The 17,901-nt window shown below is 31.0% G+C and overlaps 2 protein-coding genes across 2 annotated transcripts; both read left to right on the forward strand.

The window, feature by feature from the left end:
* Positions 1-4,042: 4,042 nt before the first annotated feature.
* On the forward strand, positions 4,043-6,756 carry LOC117921723 (disease resistance protein SUMM2-like). The gene has a single exon (XM_034839682.1). It carries the CDS (start codon positions 4,062-4,064, stop codon positions 6,744-6,746), a length of 2,685 nt encoding a protein of 894 aa, XP_034695573.1. The 5' UTR covers positions 4,043-4,061; the 3' UTR covers positions 6,747-6,756.
* A 7,721-nt stretch (positions 6,757-14,477) lies between these two features.
* Positions 14,478-17,177, forward strand: LOC117921735 (probable disease resistance protein At5g63020). The gene is made up of 2 exons (XM_034839698.1): positions 14,478-15,636; positions 15,736-17,177. Exons 1-2 carry the CDS (start codon positions 14,478-14,480, stop codon positions 17,175-17,177), a joined length of 2,601 nt encoding a protein of 866 aa, XP_034695589.1.
* The last annotated feature ends 724 nt before the right edge of the window (positions 17,178-17,901 follow it).

Here is a 17,901-nt window from a genome sequence, read left to right on the forward strand (position 1 = left end):
AATGATTTAATTTTTTTTTTTCAAAATGTACTTAGAGTGTTATTTAAAAAATCAATAATTTTATTGATAGGTATTAATTATTTTTCAAATAAATAAATATAAATAAACTCAAAGGAATTTAAGTATATGTATATTATGATAGTTTTAAGTTAGTTTTTTTTAATATAGATTTTTTTTATAGTAAAATTTAAACTAATTTAATTTTTTAAATATTGAAATGTAATATGCTTTCAAATAATCCAATTCAAGGAAATAAATTTTTATCTCTACATTAGTATTTATTGTTCATTTTTTAAATTTACATTTATTTGTCACGAGCACATATTATATTCTTGAAAATTTTCATTAATTTTGTTGTACAAATGTTATTTTATTAAAAAACTAGTTTAAATTCTTGAGAGGATTTAATGTAGTATTTTTTATGACTTGAGAGGATACCGCTAACCATTACGACTTAATCTCGAACATGAGTTAAGCCATTCAGAGTGTTGGGAATACATAGGAAAATAATGACAATTTTAATTGGGGGCACATATTTTTCAATACATTAAAGCTTATTTATACGAAGAAAACCTTAGCAATTCGAGTGTGACAACATGAATAAAAATGGAAAAGAAATAAGCCAGAATTGCCTCAAATGCTAAATCACTCTTAAGTCAAAAGTGATGATCTTAAGTCATCAAAAGCCCCTATAAAACCTAGGAAACATGTAGAGTGAATTTAATAATATTAGAAACATAATTGTCAACTTTAAGTAACTTAATCTAGCTGATCATCACTTTAGACCAGAATAAAGCCCCCCTTTTGGTTTATATCCGAACAATAAATAATTTTATTTAAAAACATTTCAAATGCAAACACGACTACTAAGAGCACTACAAACTAAAATAAGTATTTTAACTAGTATCACTCTTAAGTAGACTCTTTTATATATATATATAGTTCATTATCCCTATTTCTTCGAAGCTTTCTTAAACACTAATTGCTCCAATGAACTTACATACAACTCAAGGACACCAAGTGCCATGGATAGAATTTGAATGGGAAGATCAAGAGCCCATTTGAGATATATTTTGGAAAGAATTAAACTGGGTGTTTTCTTATAAAAACTAGGTGTTTAACACATTTTTGAAAATTACTTTTAAAAATTTGGAGAATCATTTCAAATGATTCATAATTAAACAATTACTTGTTATCTTATTCTTCTAAAAGAAATGCTTTTTTTTTTTTTTAAATTTTATAATAAATGACCAAAAATACTTCCAAAACACTTTTTTTAAGTTTATATCCATATACTAAGGTGACTTTTGCATACATTTCCTATTTTTTATATATATATTTTAAGAATAAAAACTCATAGACAAAATATAAAAAATCTTACACAAAAAAGTAGCAATTTACCTATTCAAAAAGTGAAATTGTTTTACTTCTTTCAATTTTAAAAATAAAAAAAATGTTTTTAATAATAAAGACTTTACTTACGTTTTCATAAAAATCCTTAAATTTTATATAGGTCTTATTTGATAATTGTTTTTAAAATACTTTTCTATTATCAAGAATAAGCAAACAAGAAAATGCATTTGGAAATCAGAAGACAAAAAACAATTTTATATTTTTAAAAATTTAAAAAAAAAGTTTTTTCAAGGATCATATTTTATTTGTTTTTATTTGTTTTCTAAGAGTTGTTTTAAAAAATAAGTATACAAATATCGAAAATAAGCATTACATATAAAAGTTATATATTCTTAAAACATATTTAAAAACTATTTTTCATAATTGTTTTAAAAAACCGTTACCAAATAGGAAATGTATCCAAATATATATTAAGTAATTATCTTTAAAACATTTCTAAAGATATATTAGCAAAGACATTATATAAACATGCTTTAATTAAAATCCCTCAAAAATGAGTTCCAAACTGATAAAAATGTTTTTGTTTTAATAGTTCAAATCACCAAAAGGAATAAGGGCTTGCAATATCATGGAGAAGTTTAAAAATGATTTTAGTTCAGGCTCTTGCAATCCCATTCCCTAAACCTTCCCATTCATCATCTTCATTGGTAAAATATTATTAACATTAATGATTATTAAAGAAATTAAATTAAAAGCCTTTTTCAAAATCCATATCCATTTAGATGCAGCAAACAAAACTTTCATGGTATAGTAGGTGCCCAAGGAAAAAAGAATTGGTTTTAAAATAAAAATAAGTAGAAAAAAAAAATTCAATCTCCACCTAACCATGAATTCAAGCACTAAGATCTCAAAATAAGGAGAGACTTTACTACAAGTTATTAACAATTTATTTTTTTCAGTTGGAGTTGCAATAAGACTTAATATAGGCTACAAATCATCATTTCAATTGATTTTTTATTTCTCATTAATTTAAGTAATCACAATTAATGTGAGAAGAAAGTTGAATAAGAGACAATACATCTCTCTAACAAAGATGTCTTCAAGATTTTAATATATTTACATCTAATTTTCCAACTTGAATACTATTGCCTAACCAATAACAGAGGCTTTTTTTTTTTTTTTTTTTTTTTTTTTTAATTTTCTATATATATATAAATATATTTTAATTGAATATTAGTTGTCTAGATATTTTAACTCAGGGTCATGACATATTTCGCTTAATAATCATTGTATTACTAATAAAAAAGTATTCAATATATCTATTGTACCCCATCAACATGTTAGTACAGTATGATTGTCCACTCATATTTTGTCATCTTAAGCCTATATTTCCAGAAAATTTCTAAAGAGGAAAGGAGAGGGAAAGAAATAGAGGGAAAAAATAGAAGAAAAGAAAAAATAAAAGAAAATAAAAAAGTAGATTTAAAATTAATAATCTATTTTATATATTATTTCAAACTCATTAAACTCATTTTAACTCCTACAGATAAAGATTAAATAATTTTAAAATGTATTAGGTAACTAATTTCAATTATAGTTTATTTTTTTCTGTATTTTTTTTTTTATAGTAAAACTAAAAATAAGAAAATTAATTTTTTGAATATTTTTTCTTTTCTTTATATTTTTCTAAAACCAAACATGACATAAAAATTAGTTAAAAAGATAAAATTCAAATTTGAAAATTAATAATGGAACCTTTTAATTATTAGAAAAATAAACTTTACAAATTCTTTTTAATAAAATAACTTATCATGATATTTATTTTCAATTAATTAATTCTCAATAAGATGACATGATATAAATAAATTATCATACCACATCAACAAGCTTTGTCATCAATAATTTGGTGCATTGCCAAGTAATTTCCAATTTGATCATCCTTAAACACCTTCCTCTCCAACTTTGTTAATTATCTTTAAATTCTAAAGCAAAAAAATCTTAAGTGCGCCTATCACTGCTTAGAGGTTGCCTTGTGCGTAGGGGTCGATTGTCTTGCCATATATGCATTCATTCCTCTCGAACCATGCCAGCTTAGCAACACATGTTTTTTAGGTGGCATGTTTCATTTTATGTTTGGGTATTTATAAACATAAATGAAGGAAAAGGGACTTCATTTTTGAATGATGATCAAATGATTCATTGTGCAGGAGGGCTATAGAAGAAAGCAAAAGGGACTTCAAAATGAAGGAAAGAAGATATCCAAAGAGGTTGTTCATGGCAAGAAAAGCATCTAAGCAACCAAACTGATAAGGGCGTACAACTGATGAAGCATGGGATTAACTAGCATTTGATCTCATGTTTGCCCAACAAGATGGCTTCAGCAACTTTATTCTCTCCTCTTAGAAAAGAATATTGCAAAACCCTCTCTCTGTATTTGGCAAAGCTAAGAATATCTGTAGCCAAGCACAACAGCAGCAAAGAAAGCAAAGGAAGGCACATGCACTTTATTCTTTATACTGTGAGATCACCCAAACACATAGTGATTACAACTTGGTATCAAATTAATGGATAACATAAAGCACTTCCTTCAATTAGATATTGGAGCCAATACCTACACTTTCTAAACCTTCTCTCTAAGGCTTGATTGATCATCCCAAAGCTCTCCACTCTCATCATTTCTCTAGTTCTTAATCCTCGTTGACAAAACCATGGGCAACATTTGCTCGATTTCACTCCCCGCCGACCGCATTGTCTCTAGCTTCTGGGATGGCACTACTGAGCATGCAAATTACCTGCGCAAACTCCCTGAAAATCTGGTAGAATTGGGAACTGCTTGGGAAAGATTGAAGGAGTTAAGGAACGATATGAAGAGGAAGGTGGATATTGCCGAGAGGGAACAAATGCAGCCGCTGGACCAAGTACAAGGGTGGCTTTCAAGGGTTGAAACTCTGGAAACTCAAGTCACTCAACTGATTGGAGATGGCACTGACGAGGTTGAGAAGAAATGTCTGGGTGGTTGCTGTCCTAGGCATTGCAGGACCAGATACAAGTTGGGGAAGAGAGTAGCTAGAAAGTTGAAAGAAGTGGACATTCTAATGAGCCGAAGACCTTCGGATGTGGTGGCTGAGAGGTTACCTTCACCTCGCGTAGGTGAAAGGCCTAGTGAAGCAACTGTCGGCATGAATTCCAGAATTGGTAAGGTTTGGAGCAGCCTTCATCAAGAACAAGTGGGAATTATCGGCCTATATGGATTAGGAGGAGTTGGGAAAACCACCCTCTTAACCCAAATCAATAATGCTTTTACTAAAAGAACCCATGATTTTGATTTTGTGATCTGGGCAACAGTTTCCAAAAATGTAAACCTTGAAAACATTCAGGACGACATCTGGAAGAAGATAGGGTTTTGCGATGATAAATGGAAAAGCAAAAGTCGAGATGAGAAAGCTACGAGCATCTGGAGAGTCCTGAGCGAAAAGAGGTTTGTGCTGTTGCTAGATGATTTATGGGAGCGGTTGACTTTATCAGACGTCGGGGTTCCATTCCAAAGTAAGAAAAATAAGATAGTATTCACCACTCGATCAGAAGAGGTGTGCGCTCAAATGGAAGCTGATAAGAAGATCAAAGTGGAATGCCTAACATGGACAGAATCCTGGGAATTGTTTCGAATGAAGCTTGGAGAAGATACTCTCGATTTCCATCCTGAGATACCAGAGCTCGCTCAAGCCGTCGCACAAGAGTGTTGCGGTTTGCCACTTGTGCTAACTACCATGGGCAGGGCCATGGCTTGTAAGAAGACGCCGCAGGAATGGAAGTATGCAATAAAAGTGTTACGAAGCTCTGCCTCAAAATTTCCAGGTATGGGGGACAAAGTGTTTCCTCTTTTAAAATACAGTTATGATTGCTTACCCACCGAAGTTGCCAGATCTTGCTTCTTGTATTGTTCTCTATTTCCAGAAGATTATGAGATGCCAAAAATAATTTTGATATACCAGTGGATTTGTGAAGGCTTTTTAGATGAATTTGATGACATGGAGGGAGCACAAAACCAGGGTTACAACATTATTGGCACTCTGATTCATGCATGTCTATTAGAAGAAACTAATAATGATTATAAAGTAAAACTGCATGATGTAATCCGTGATATGGCATTGTGGATAGCTTGTGGAACTGGGAAGGAGCAGCACGAGTTCTTGGTGGAGGCGGTCTGTGGGTTAACTGAAGCTCCTGAAGTTGCTAGATGGATGGAGCCAAAAAGGATTTCACTGATCGGCAACCAAATTGAGAAACTAACAGGGTCCCCCAATTGCCCCAATCTCCTAACTTTGTTTCTTCGGGATAATAATTTGAAGATGATCTCTGATAGTTTCTTCCAGTTTATGCCAAATCTAAGAGTTTTAGACTTGACAAGGAATAGTATAACTGAATTACCACGGGGAATCTCTAATTTGGTTTCATTACAATTTCTCGACCTATCACATACTAAAATAAAAGAGTTGCCAATTGAGTTGAAGAACCTGGACAAATTGAAATGTTTGGGGTTGGCTTCCATGTATCAACTTTCTTCAATTCCAAAGCAGTTGATATCAAGTCTTTTGATGTTGCAAGTGATTGATATGTTCGACTGTGGAATTTGTGATGGTGATGAAGCCTTGGTTGAGGAATTGGAGTCCTTAAAGTACTTGCATGATTTAGGTGTCACTATAACAAATGTCTCTGCTTTCAAAAGGCTTTTAAGCCCTGACAAGCTAAGAAGCTGCATTTCCAGTCTAGGCCTCCAGAATTTCAACGGTTCAAGCTCTTTCAATATAACATCCCTCAGCAATGTAAAGAATCTCCAAGAGCTCTATATCTCAAACTGTGGCTCGTTGGAAGATTTGGAGATTGATTGGGTTGGGGAAGGAAAGAAAACAGTAGAATCTAATTACCTTAACTCAAAGGTCAGTTCCCACAACAGTTTCCACAGCCTTGAGTGGGTGGGCATCGAAAGGTGTTCGAGGTTGAAGGACCTAACATGGGTTGCTTTTGCTCCAAACCTTAGAACTCTTAAAATACATGATTGTGATCAAATGCAAGAAGTAATAGGTACCGGTAAATGTGCTGAATCTGCAGGGAACGGAGAAAACCTTGGTCCATTTGCCAAACTCCAAGTGCTTCGCTTAGATGATTTACCACAATTGAAGAGCATATTTTGGAAAGCCCTGCCATTTATCTACTTAAATACAATCTATGTAGGTAATTGTCCACTTCTAAAGAAGCTGCCACTCAACGCCAACAGTGCCAAGGGACATCGTATTGTCATTTCAGGACAAACCGAGTGGTGGAATGAACTAGAGTGGGAGGATGAGGCAACTCAAAACGCTTTTCTTCCATGCTTCGTACCTATTGAAGAATAAGGGCCTGCAGCAGTCTTAGAGAGGCTTCAATGTGATTATAGGTGAGACCCCTTTCAGAATTAAACATCACTTGATCCTGAATAGGTATTGGTCCAAATAAAGCAGTCAATTATAGCATCTTTTCATGGTTGTATACTCAGAAAAAAGCAATTCCACTTCCAACACAAAAGGCCATTGATTGCAGGTTTGCAAGGGATCATCTTGTTGTTGGAATTCAGATTCCGTAACCTTTACATATGTTGGTCAGATCTGACCTTTAAAAAGTACCCATATAAAAAAGCCCAATCTTGTTGCTTTTCTAATTTAGCTTGACAAGTCAATGGTATGTATTTTTATGCGATCTTATTTTGTTTAGTTGCAGAATATAACTTCATATGCAAGAAACGCTAGCTAACACAACCTTGGCTTGGCAAGAATCCATTGTTGTCCGAGGTTGAAGGATCTGGATGGCTTATTTTCAAGCCAAATGCTCAATATGTTGACGTCATAGGTTGTAACCAAATGAAACATGTAATCGTTTATCTATGTGAGGTGAACTGATGGTGTAAATATGCTGTTTCATTTTGTTTGTGTGAATTGATGCATAATTTCTTGTGATTTAGTGTGTACAGTTGCATCATATAATAAAAATGGTTTGTGTATTTGAATTGCAATATGACACTTTTTATTCTTGGAAACAATTGTGAGATGCATGTGCGTCGAAAATTTGAGCTAGATGGCTTTTCTTAATTGATCTACTTCAACTGAAGAGCATGTGTCAAATTTCTTTGCTTGGAACCAATAATAGGTTTACTGGGCTGAAATATGTATTATCCTCATATAAATATTGCTTTTCATGGTTGTATACTTTGGGCTTCCAATGTATAATTTTAAAAATATAATGGTTGAGTCCGGGTACTCCAAGATCAGCTAGGAAATATTATACCTTTGTTAATGGAGAAGGAAGCTTTTTGATGGTCCTTACCTTATTCTAGTGAATGGTGATTCTCATAGCTTTAAAAGATTTTTTTACTCATCAAAACATTTGTACTAAGCTAATATCTAGCTAGCACTTGGACCATTTGGCTACTCAAAATTTTTGGCTAGTGTGTGTAAGAGCTAAGTCAATCTTCTAAGGTATTAAGTGAAAAATGTATTAATTTCAACTCTCAAGCGATGATAGAATAAAAGTTTAGATGACTTCTCAGCTAATAGTTTGTAGGGATTTGAAGGGTGTCACAACTTATTATCATTATATCCAATCTATATTGCATTTTGTAATTACGCGTACATAAAACTTGTATTTATACCCTCAATATTTAAAAAGTATAGTTGGTTGATAAAAGATTTAGTAGAAATCCTATTATTCCTAGGCACGAGAAAGTTTAAGAATTTATAATGCATCAACCTTCAATAGTTATATATGTATTTCGTCAGCAACATCACCCACTCACTAGAAGTAGACATTATGGTTATATGTCAAGGTAGGCAATAGTGTTGATCCCTAGAAGCATGGAGCCTTAAGGATAGTAAAGCCCAGTTATGAGTATGATATCAAAATAGATAAAAAAGTTTAGCTTCAACCAAAATTCTTTTATTGTTACTATTGTTCATTTCATATCCATGCACTAAATTGTCAATCCAATTACACTACCCAAATTTCACTATGGCTTCAAAATTAAACGAAATCAATCTTCATTTTTGCATGTGTTTTTACTTGGTGTGTTTTTCTCTTAACTTACAACTCCATCTTGGTTCTTTAATAATTTTCTAGTATGAAGCTGAGTGAGTTCTTGAACTTAATTAAGGATTTTTTTTAGAATTCTTTGGCCTCATATCTAATAACAATTTTTTAATCTTAGCTTTTTCAAAATTCTTCAATTGTCAAATTGTTGTGCCAATGCGATAGTTTTGAACTTATTTCTACTGTGCAATTAAAGCAAAAATAAAATAAGCAAGAAACATAAAAAAACAAGGTTTAACATGGTTACTTGGTTATATTTAGAATTTACTATTTTATAATGACCCTTATGAAAAGAAAACAAGACAAATATACAATTTTAAGTTTGGAAACAATCTTTTATTTTCCTACTCATAATGAATTTAAGTGCTAAACATATAGTTAGGAATGGGTTAGAGGATCCTTTTCAAATTGTTTATTATATATTTCTATTAATCTTGATGAGATTTTCATATTTTAAAAATTGCATTTTTGGAAAGAAAAGCATCACTGTAGTTGAAATTTTTTATTATTTTGAAACTATCTTTTGAAATCAAAGATTAAAAAAAAAAGGAATAAGATCATATTAATTTTTTCAATTTGCTTTTGAATTCCTTTTATAACTTTTCAATTCGTTTATTCATTTTTGTATTACTTTTTTTTTCCTTTGTCCATATATCAACTTTCTAGATGTTTATACTTCTCCATTAATGTTATCACTCTCTATTTTAACATCTTAATTTTTTTTCTTAAGTTTATTGTTTCAAAACAAGGAAGGGTATATAATGACTTGAAGAAAATATAATGTTAATTTTTATTAGAAATGTATTTAATTTTCAGGTCTGATTTACCATGTACTTATTTTAACTTCAATCATTCCATTAAAAATTATATAAAAAATAGTGGAGGAGTCTAAAAATGGGCTGAGAGAGGCAAGGCATAGGTATTATCCGAGGGTAGGTAAATGAACAAATTACTTGCGTGGGCTAATGGTAATTATTAAAATTCACGTTTTATCTTGAGAAAGGAAACAAATCCCTCTTTGTACAAAAATTTTAGGGGAGAACTCACCCTAATCAGGATGGGTAGACCATAATTGGGCACTATAACTAAGGGGTCCCATTGGTTCCCTCCTCTCTCTCTCTCTCTCTCTCTCTCTATAATAATCAAATACAACTTTTAATGCTTGTAATGGGAATGGAGTGTAGGATGTAAACCATCAATTAAAGTTTTTCAAGAATAATTGTAAGAGGATTAGAAGTCTCTCCTAGTATAAAACCATTTCCTTACAATTATTATATACATATAAAACAAATTTTTGAAAATCATTTTTAAAATCTAATAATCATTTTAAGTGGTTCCTAGATAATTTGTAAGTAGATGGTTTTATCCAAATAATTAATTTATTATTATAATATAACATTAAATCACTATTTTATTTATATTTAAATGATAAGTGATTGTATTTAAAATTAGTCCTAATGTAACCATTATTTAAAATCACTTTTAAAAATCTCAAAAAATAACTCGAAGTGATTTTTAAACAATCACTTGATAAATATTTCTTCTATTTTTTTTTATAATACTTTATTAAAAAATACTAGCAAAACATTTTTTTTAGTTTGTATTTGAATGCTAAGGTAGCATTTAGATATACTTCTTATTCTATTTTTTTAAAAAAAATAATTGATTTTTTTTATATAAAATAGAAGAACTATATCACATAAAGCAAAAGTTTATCATGTGTTCTTTAAAATTTTTTCCAAAACTTTGAGAAAGTGAACATTTTTTACTTTCTTAAAGTTTAAAATTTTCAGAAAGTCTTTTCAAATATTCAAGGTATATACTTACGTATAAACATTCCTACATTTTTTTTATAAAGTTTTCTATTTTAAAAATAAAAATAGAAAATATATCCAAACATATGTTAAGGGATTCTCTTTAAAAATGTTTTTAATAGAAACGCTACTAACAAAAATAGTGCTACAAATAAAAATAATTTTTTTTCAATATTTCAGATTACCAAAAGGAATAAAGGAAAGCAACATTATGGAAGAAGCTTAAAAATGATTTTTGTTTAGGCTTATTTTATTTGCAATCTTGCAATCTCATGCCCCATGTGTTCTCATTCATCAATTTCATTGGTAAAATATTATTAAAGAAATTAAATCAAGAACCCTTTTCATATTTATATTTAATGGATTGGAGCATTAGCTTAGCTAAGGGTCCCACGTGTGCCCCATCTCTCTTTAACAAATTCAACTTCAATAATTCACTTTCAACTTGGTGTGTCCCATCAGACCCCTCAACCACTTTCTAATCCTTCATTTCCCTCTCTTCTCATCAATTTTCCATTAATATCTAGAAATACAAGCCATTCATTTTTGTCATTCTTCTTTCTTATCCTCTCCTTAGAATTTTAAATACATCATGTTTGTCGTCTCCATCTCTACCCTTTCTTTAATTAGAGTTTATTTAGGAATAATTTTATGAGGTTTAGAAGTGCCTCCTAATATAGAAACACTTAAAAAAAATTAACAAAATTTTAAAAATCACTTTTAAAATCTAAATAACCATTTTAGATGGTAGAGTACCTTCTAAAGAGGAAAACATTGATTATAAAAATAATATAAAATAAAATAAAAACAGCTCCAAAATCTCAACCTAACAATAAATTCAAGTGTTGAGATTCTAAAATAAGGAAAGACTTTACAAGTTATCGAAGATGTCTTCTTTTCACATTTCAATTATTCTATTTTCTCATACACTTTCTTCTATTCACATTTCAATTGTTGAATTTTCTCATTGATTGAAGTAACAATTAATAAGAGAAGAAAGTTAAGAGTAAGAGACAATTCATCTCTCTCTCTCTCTCCCACTAAAATGTCTTCAAGATATTAGTTTGTTCATATGTACTTTCAAACTTTAAAATTTGGATGCATTCACCTATACTTTCCAACTTGATTAATACTGCCTACCAAGTGATAGAGACTAAGTTTTAAAAGTTGTTTTTCCTTTGTTGTAAAATTATTTGTCTAGATATTTTGAGTTAAGGTCATGGTATATTCCACTTAATGATAATTGTATTCCTCGTCAGAAAGTATTCAACATTATTACATAACATGTTTATATAAAATATCCATTCATTCATATTTCGTTATCTTAAAATTTAATAATAAAAAAGAAAATTATTTGGATTTGAAAATAATTAACAAAAAATTTTAATCATTAGAAAAATAAATTTTATTTGTTTTCAATTAGCTGATTCTTAAGCCTACCACAACATTAAAAAAAAAAAAATACTTTCTAACAATTTGGTACATTGTCAAGTAATTTCCAATTTCTATAATAATTTGGTGCAATGTCAAGTAATTTCCATTTTTTTTTTTAAATAATGATGCATTTGCTAGGTAATTTCCAATTTGGCCATTAAAGCATAATTGCAAATACCAAATTGGGTAAAAAAATGTTATCAATTTTAAGGAAAGATCTTATGACACATTTCATTTTACATTTTTTTTTTCTTGATTTTAGGTTATTATGTCTACATAATTTTAATATTTTCATTTTAAAAACTTCAGAATTGGATTGGCTTTTCATTTGATTTTGCATTTTTTTTCTTCTGGATTTTAGGTGATTATGTATACATAATTTTTATATTTTAGACGATTTTAAATACAAAACATTTTTTACTCTATGATAATTTTTTTTTATCTTTATCCTTTTTAGCTTACACCTCTCAACATCTTATTTGCATTTTAAGCTAAGGATGTAATTTCATATGCATGACAACATCTTAACCATGAAAGGGGTTTTCTAAAAAAAATAATTTAAATCAAAATTAAGAATAAAATAAATAATATCTTCTTTTTTATATGAGACTTGAACTAACTTATTTCTTACCATTTTCGTATTTATAAAAATAATAATAAACGATACAAAAAGGAAATCTTAATCAGACAAATACTTTCGCCTAACAATTATCATAGATAACTTTGATAATAATATCATGAAGTTCTTTAAGGATGCTTACTGTGCATTGTGAATATTTGAAAATCATAGTAGTAAATATCATAATTAACTATAAATAAATAAACAATTAAAAAAATTACAAGTTTGACATTAATATACCTTCCAAACAACTAACATCTTAAAATGTATCCGAACATATACTAATTAATTCTTTTTAAAAATGTTTCTAATGGAAGGGTACTAACAAAAAAGTTGCAAATAAAAATACTTTAAGCAAAATCCCTCTTAAGCAAGTTTTAAGTTATAATAAATATTTTTCTTCAATATTCCTAATCATCTAAAGAAATATGGGTCTACAACATTAAGGAAGAAACTTCAAAATGATTTTAGTTTAATTTTATTTCCTTTGCAATCTTGCAATCTCATGCCCTAAATGTTCCCATTCATCAATTTTTGGTAATATTTAATTAAAATTAATAATTATTAAAAAAATTAAATTTAAAACATTTAAAAAAAATCATATCCATTTAATTACAACAAAATAAAACTTTCTAGTTATCATGGTAAAGTAACCCCAAGAGAGAAAATAATTGGTTTTCAAAAATAAAAATAAATAAAAAAAACTTTGAAAAATTTCAAATGTTCCAAAAATTCTAAAAATTCCAAAATCCAAGTTTTGTGATCCCAAAAGATGGAAAGACTTTACAAGTTATCGACAATTTCAAATTTTCAATTGGAGTTGTAATAAAATTTAATTTAGATTGCAAATCACCATTTCAATTAATCTCATTTTTTGTTCATCCAAATAGCAGTTAATATGAGAAGAATGTTGAATAAGGAACGACTCATCTCTCTCTATAAAAAATGTCTTCAAGATGTTATTGCATTCACATATCTTTTCAACTTGAATACTATTTCCTGCCTAATAACAGAGACCAAAATTTTGATGCATTCACATATCCTTTTCAACTCAAATACTATTGTCCCCCTAATAATAGAGGTCATTTTCTAAAAGTTTTCTCACTTATTTTATAACCATTAGTTGTTCATACATTTCAACCTCGGGATAAGGTATATCCTTCTTGATAATACTTGTGTTAATAATGAGAAGGTATTCAATACATATATTCTACCACATTAGTATATTAATAAAGTATAAATGTTCATTCTATTTTAACAAAATAACTTAATTATCATTTTATTTATTTATTTTAGTAAGTTTTATTATACCACATCAACAAGCTTCAAACAACAAAGATACTCAATTTATTCTTATTAATGTTTTCAATTTGACCATCAAGGTGTAATTGCAATAATTTACCCTTTTTTTTTTCTAGGTTTTGATGATTATTAATGTTTACATAATTCTTATATTTTAATTTTAAAATTGCAAAACGGGACTAGTTTTCTTATCAAAAAATTTTGAGTGGACAATAAATTATAATTAAATGCAAAACATTTGTACAAACAAATAATTAAAAATCCTGATTAAAAATAAAATAAATAATATCTTCTTTTCATATATTACTGGAATTAACTAATTTTTTTAACAATTTTATAATTATATATATATATATATATATATATATATATATATATATATATATATGAACTTTTTTACCGAGTCTACCCATATCAATTGTAATTCTTGACTGTCAAGCAGTAAATAATATAGCCAATTAAAAATTTAGTTACGTAGAAAAGAAATCCCACCAGCTTCAGAGTGAAGTGATATACCTTAAATAATTCAGAGAGAGAGAGAGAGCATAGCTTTGCTAAGGGCCCCATGTCAACGACTTTGTGCCCCATCACCTTTTTCCTTTCGTTCTCCTCATCAATTTCCCAATATCTGCAAATAAAAGACATTTCTTTTTTCCTACGAATTTGTCATTCTTTTTTCTTCCTTCTCCGGCCCCATGTCCACGACTTTGTGCCCCATCACCTTTTTCCTTCCGTTCTCCTCATCAATTTCCCAATATCTGCAAATAAAAGACATTTCTTTTCCCCTACGAATTTGTCATTCTTCTTTCTTACCTTCTCCTTGGAATTTTCATACATCAATGGGAAACGTGTTCTCAGTCTCAATCTCTACCGAGGACATAGCTGGTTGTTGTTGTGATTACACTGCTGCTCGAGCAAATTACCTATGCAAGCTTGAAGAAAATCGGGTTACTTTGAGAACAGATCTTCAAAAATTAAGGGAGTTGAAGAACGATGTGAATAGGAAGGTGGATGTGGCTGAGAGGCAACAAATGAAGCGTCTGGATCAAGTACAAGGATGGATTTCCAGGGTGGAAGCTATGGAAACCGAAGTCGGTCAACTGATTGGAGATGGTGCAGAGACCATTGAGGAGAAACGATTATGTGGCAGTTGCTATCCCAAGCATTGCATCCCCAGCTACACGTTGGGAAAAAAAGTGGTCAGGAATCTACAAGATGTGGCTACTTTAATGAGCGAAGGACGTTTTTTTGAGGTGGTGGCTGATATTGTACCTCCAGCTCCTGTGGAGGAAATACCCAGCCGACCCACTGTGGGCTTGGAATCAACATTTGACAAAGTTTGGAGGAGTCTCGAAGAAGAACATGTGGGGATGATCGGCTTATATGGGTTGGGGGGCGTTGGGAAGACCACCTTCTTGACACAAATCAACAATCATTTCCTTAAAACATCCCACAGTTTTGATGTCGTAATTTGGGTAGTGGTCTCCAAAACTCCAAATCTAGAGCGGGTTCAGAATGAGATTTGGGAGAAGGTGGGATTCTGTGATGATAAATGGAAAAGCAAAAGCCTCCATGAGAAAGGCAAAGACATCTGGAAAGCCTTGAGCAAAAAGAGGTTTGTGATGTTGCTGGATGACATGTGGGAGCAAATGGACATGTTAGAAGTAGGAATTCCACCTCCTGACCAACAAAATAAGTCTAAGTTGATATTCACCACTCGATCTCAGGACTTGTGCGGCCAAATGGGAGCTCACAAGAAGATAGAAGTGAAATCTTTAGCATGGAAGGATTCGTGGGATTTGTTCCAAAAATATGTGGGAGAGGAGACCCTTAATTCTGATCCAGAAATATCTGAGCTAGCTGAAATGGTTGCAAAAGAGTGTTGCGGTTTGCCGCTGGCGATAATTACCATAGGGCGAGCCATGGCTTCTAAAGTGACACCCCAAGATTGGAAGCATGCAATTAGAGTTCTACAAACATCTGCTTCAAATTTTCCAGGTATGGGACACCAAGTATACTCACTTTTGAAATATAGCTATGATCGTTTGCCCTCCAAAATAGTTCAATCTTGCTTCTTATATTGTTCTTTATTCCCAGAAGATTTTTTCATATTGAAGGAAATTTTGATATATAAATGGATTTGTGAGGGATTTTTAGATGAATTTGATGACACGGATGGAGCCAAAAATCAGGGATTTAGCATTATCAGCACTCTCGTTCATGCATGTCTACTCGAGGAACCTTCAGATATTAAATGTGTAAAATTGCATGATGTTGTACGTGATATGGCCTTATGGATAACCGGTGAAATGGGGGAGATGAAGGGAAAGTTTTTGGTACAAACAAGGGCCGGTTTGACCCAATCACCTGAGTTTGTCAAATGGACGACCACAGAAAGGATTTCACTAATGGACAACCGAATTGAGAAGTTAATAGGATCACCCACATGCCCCAATCTCTCGACACTTCTTCTGGATTTGAATAGTGATTTGCAGATGATAAGCAATGGTTTTTTCCAATTTATGCCAAATCTAAGAGTGTTGAGCTTATCAAACACCAAAATAGTTGAGTTACCATCAGATATTTCTAATTTGGTTTCATTGCAGTATCTTGATTTATCTAACACAGAGATAAAGAAGTTACCAATTGAGATGAAGAATCTTGTAAAATTGAAGACTTTGAGATTGTGTTCATCTAAACTCTCTTCAATTCCACGAGGACTAATATCAAGTCTTTTAATGCTGCAAGCTGTTAGCATGTACAGGTGTGGACCTTATAATCAAGTAGTTGAAGGAAGCATTGAATCATATGATAATGAGTCCTTGGTAGAGGAATTGGAGGGTTTGAAATACTTGACGGATTTAGGTATCACCATAGCAAGTGCCTCTGCGTTTCAGAGATTTTTAAGTTCTAGAAAGTTACCGAGTTGCACTCGTGGAATCAACCTCAAGATGTTCAAGGGTTCAAGCTCACTCAACCTATCATCTTTCGAAAATATGAAGCATCTCAATGGGCTTACGATGGAAGATTTTGATAGTTTGAGAGAGATTAAGTTTGATTGGGCACCAGGGAAAGGAAAGGAAACAATGGAGTATATCAATCTCAACCCAAAGCTCAAATGCTTCCATGGCCTTCACGGAGTGGACATCAATAGATGCCAGATGTTGAAGAATCTGACATGGCTTATTTTTGCCCCAAACCTCCAATATCTTAGAATAGGACAATGTAATGAAATGGAAGAAGTGATAGGTAACGGTGCAAATGATGGAGGAAACCTGAGCCCATTCACAAAACTCATACAACTGAAGTTAAATGGTCTACCCCAACTGAAGAATGTGTACTGGAATCCCCTGCCCTTTCTTTACCTTGACAGAATTGAAGTAGTTGGGTGTCCAAAGCTGAAGAAGCTACCACTCAACTCCAACAGTGCCAATCAAGGTAGAGTTGTGATAGTAGGAAAGCAAGAGTGGTGGAATGAGTTAGAATGGGAGGATGAAGCTACTCTAAATACTTTCCTTCCTAGTTTCCAAGCAATATAAGAACAAGAGGGCTAAGGTATGATTCCAATTAAAATCAACCAAATATAATTGGAATGTGTATTATTCTTTAATTCATTATATAATTAGTTGCCTATCGTTTGCAGGATTTGAAGGTATGACAAATGTTTGGGTGTTTATTGTGGATGTGAGGCAATGCCTTAAATTTTCATGACTTGATACGAATGGTTTTAATTTCCTCTTTTTTGGGACTTTTTTTTCTATTAATATTTATGGAATTAATTGAGATAATAGTTTCAAGTTTTTGCCATGCTTAATCAAAGATAATACTTGTCTCTACAATTTTATTTTTATTTTTTTTAACATGTTTACTTGAAGCTCCAAATCCAATTATAATGAGAAAATATACAAATTTTAAAACCATTTCCATACTCATACTTTGATATCTATTTTATCCTTTAAAATAAAATAATCCTAAGCTTTGGTATCAATTAAGAGTGTGTTTGACAATGATTTTAAAAAATGTTTCTACAATTTTTAATACTTGAAAGATAAAAAAAAATTAGTGTTAAAAATACCAAAAACACTTTCTAGAATTACTGTCAAACACACTCTAAATCTATGCTTTGCAAAATTACAAGGTTGATTACAAGAAAATGCTACACTCAGTTTAAGTCTCAAATATGCTAGCTCTTGGTTTTTTGACTTTCCATTTCACTCCACTTTTGCCATCTCAAGTTTCAAATTAGAAGTGAAAGAACAAAAA

The sequence above is a fragment of the Vitis riparia genome, chromosome 9, assembly GCF_004353265.1.
Source record: "Vitis riparia cultivar Riparia Gloire de Montpellier isolate 1030 chromosome 9, EGFV_Vit.rip_1.0, whole genome shotgun sequence".
Lineage (NCBI taxonomy): Eukaryota > Viridiplantae > Streptophyta > Magnoliopsida > Vitales > Vitaceae > Vitis > Vitis riparia.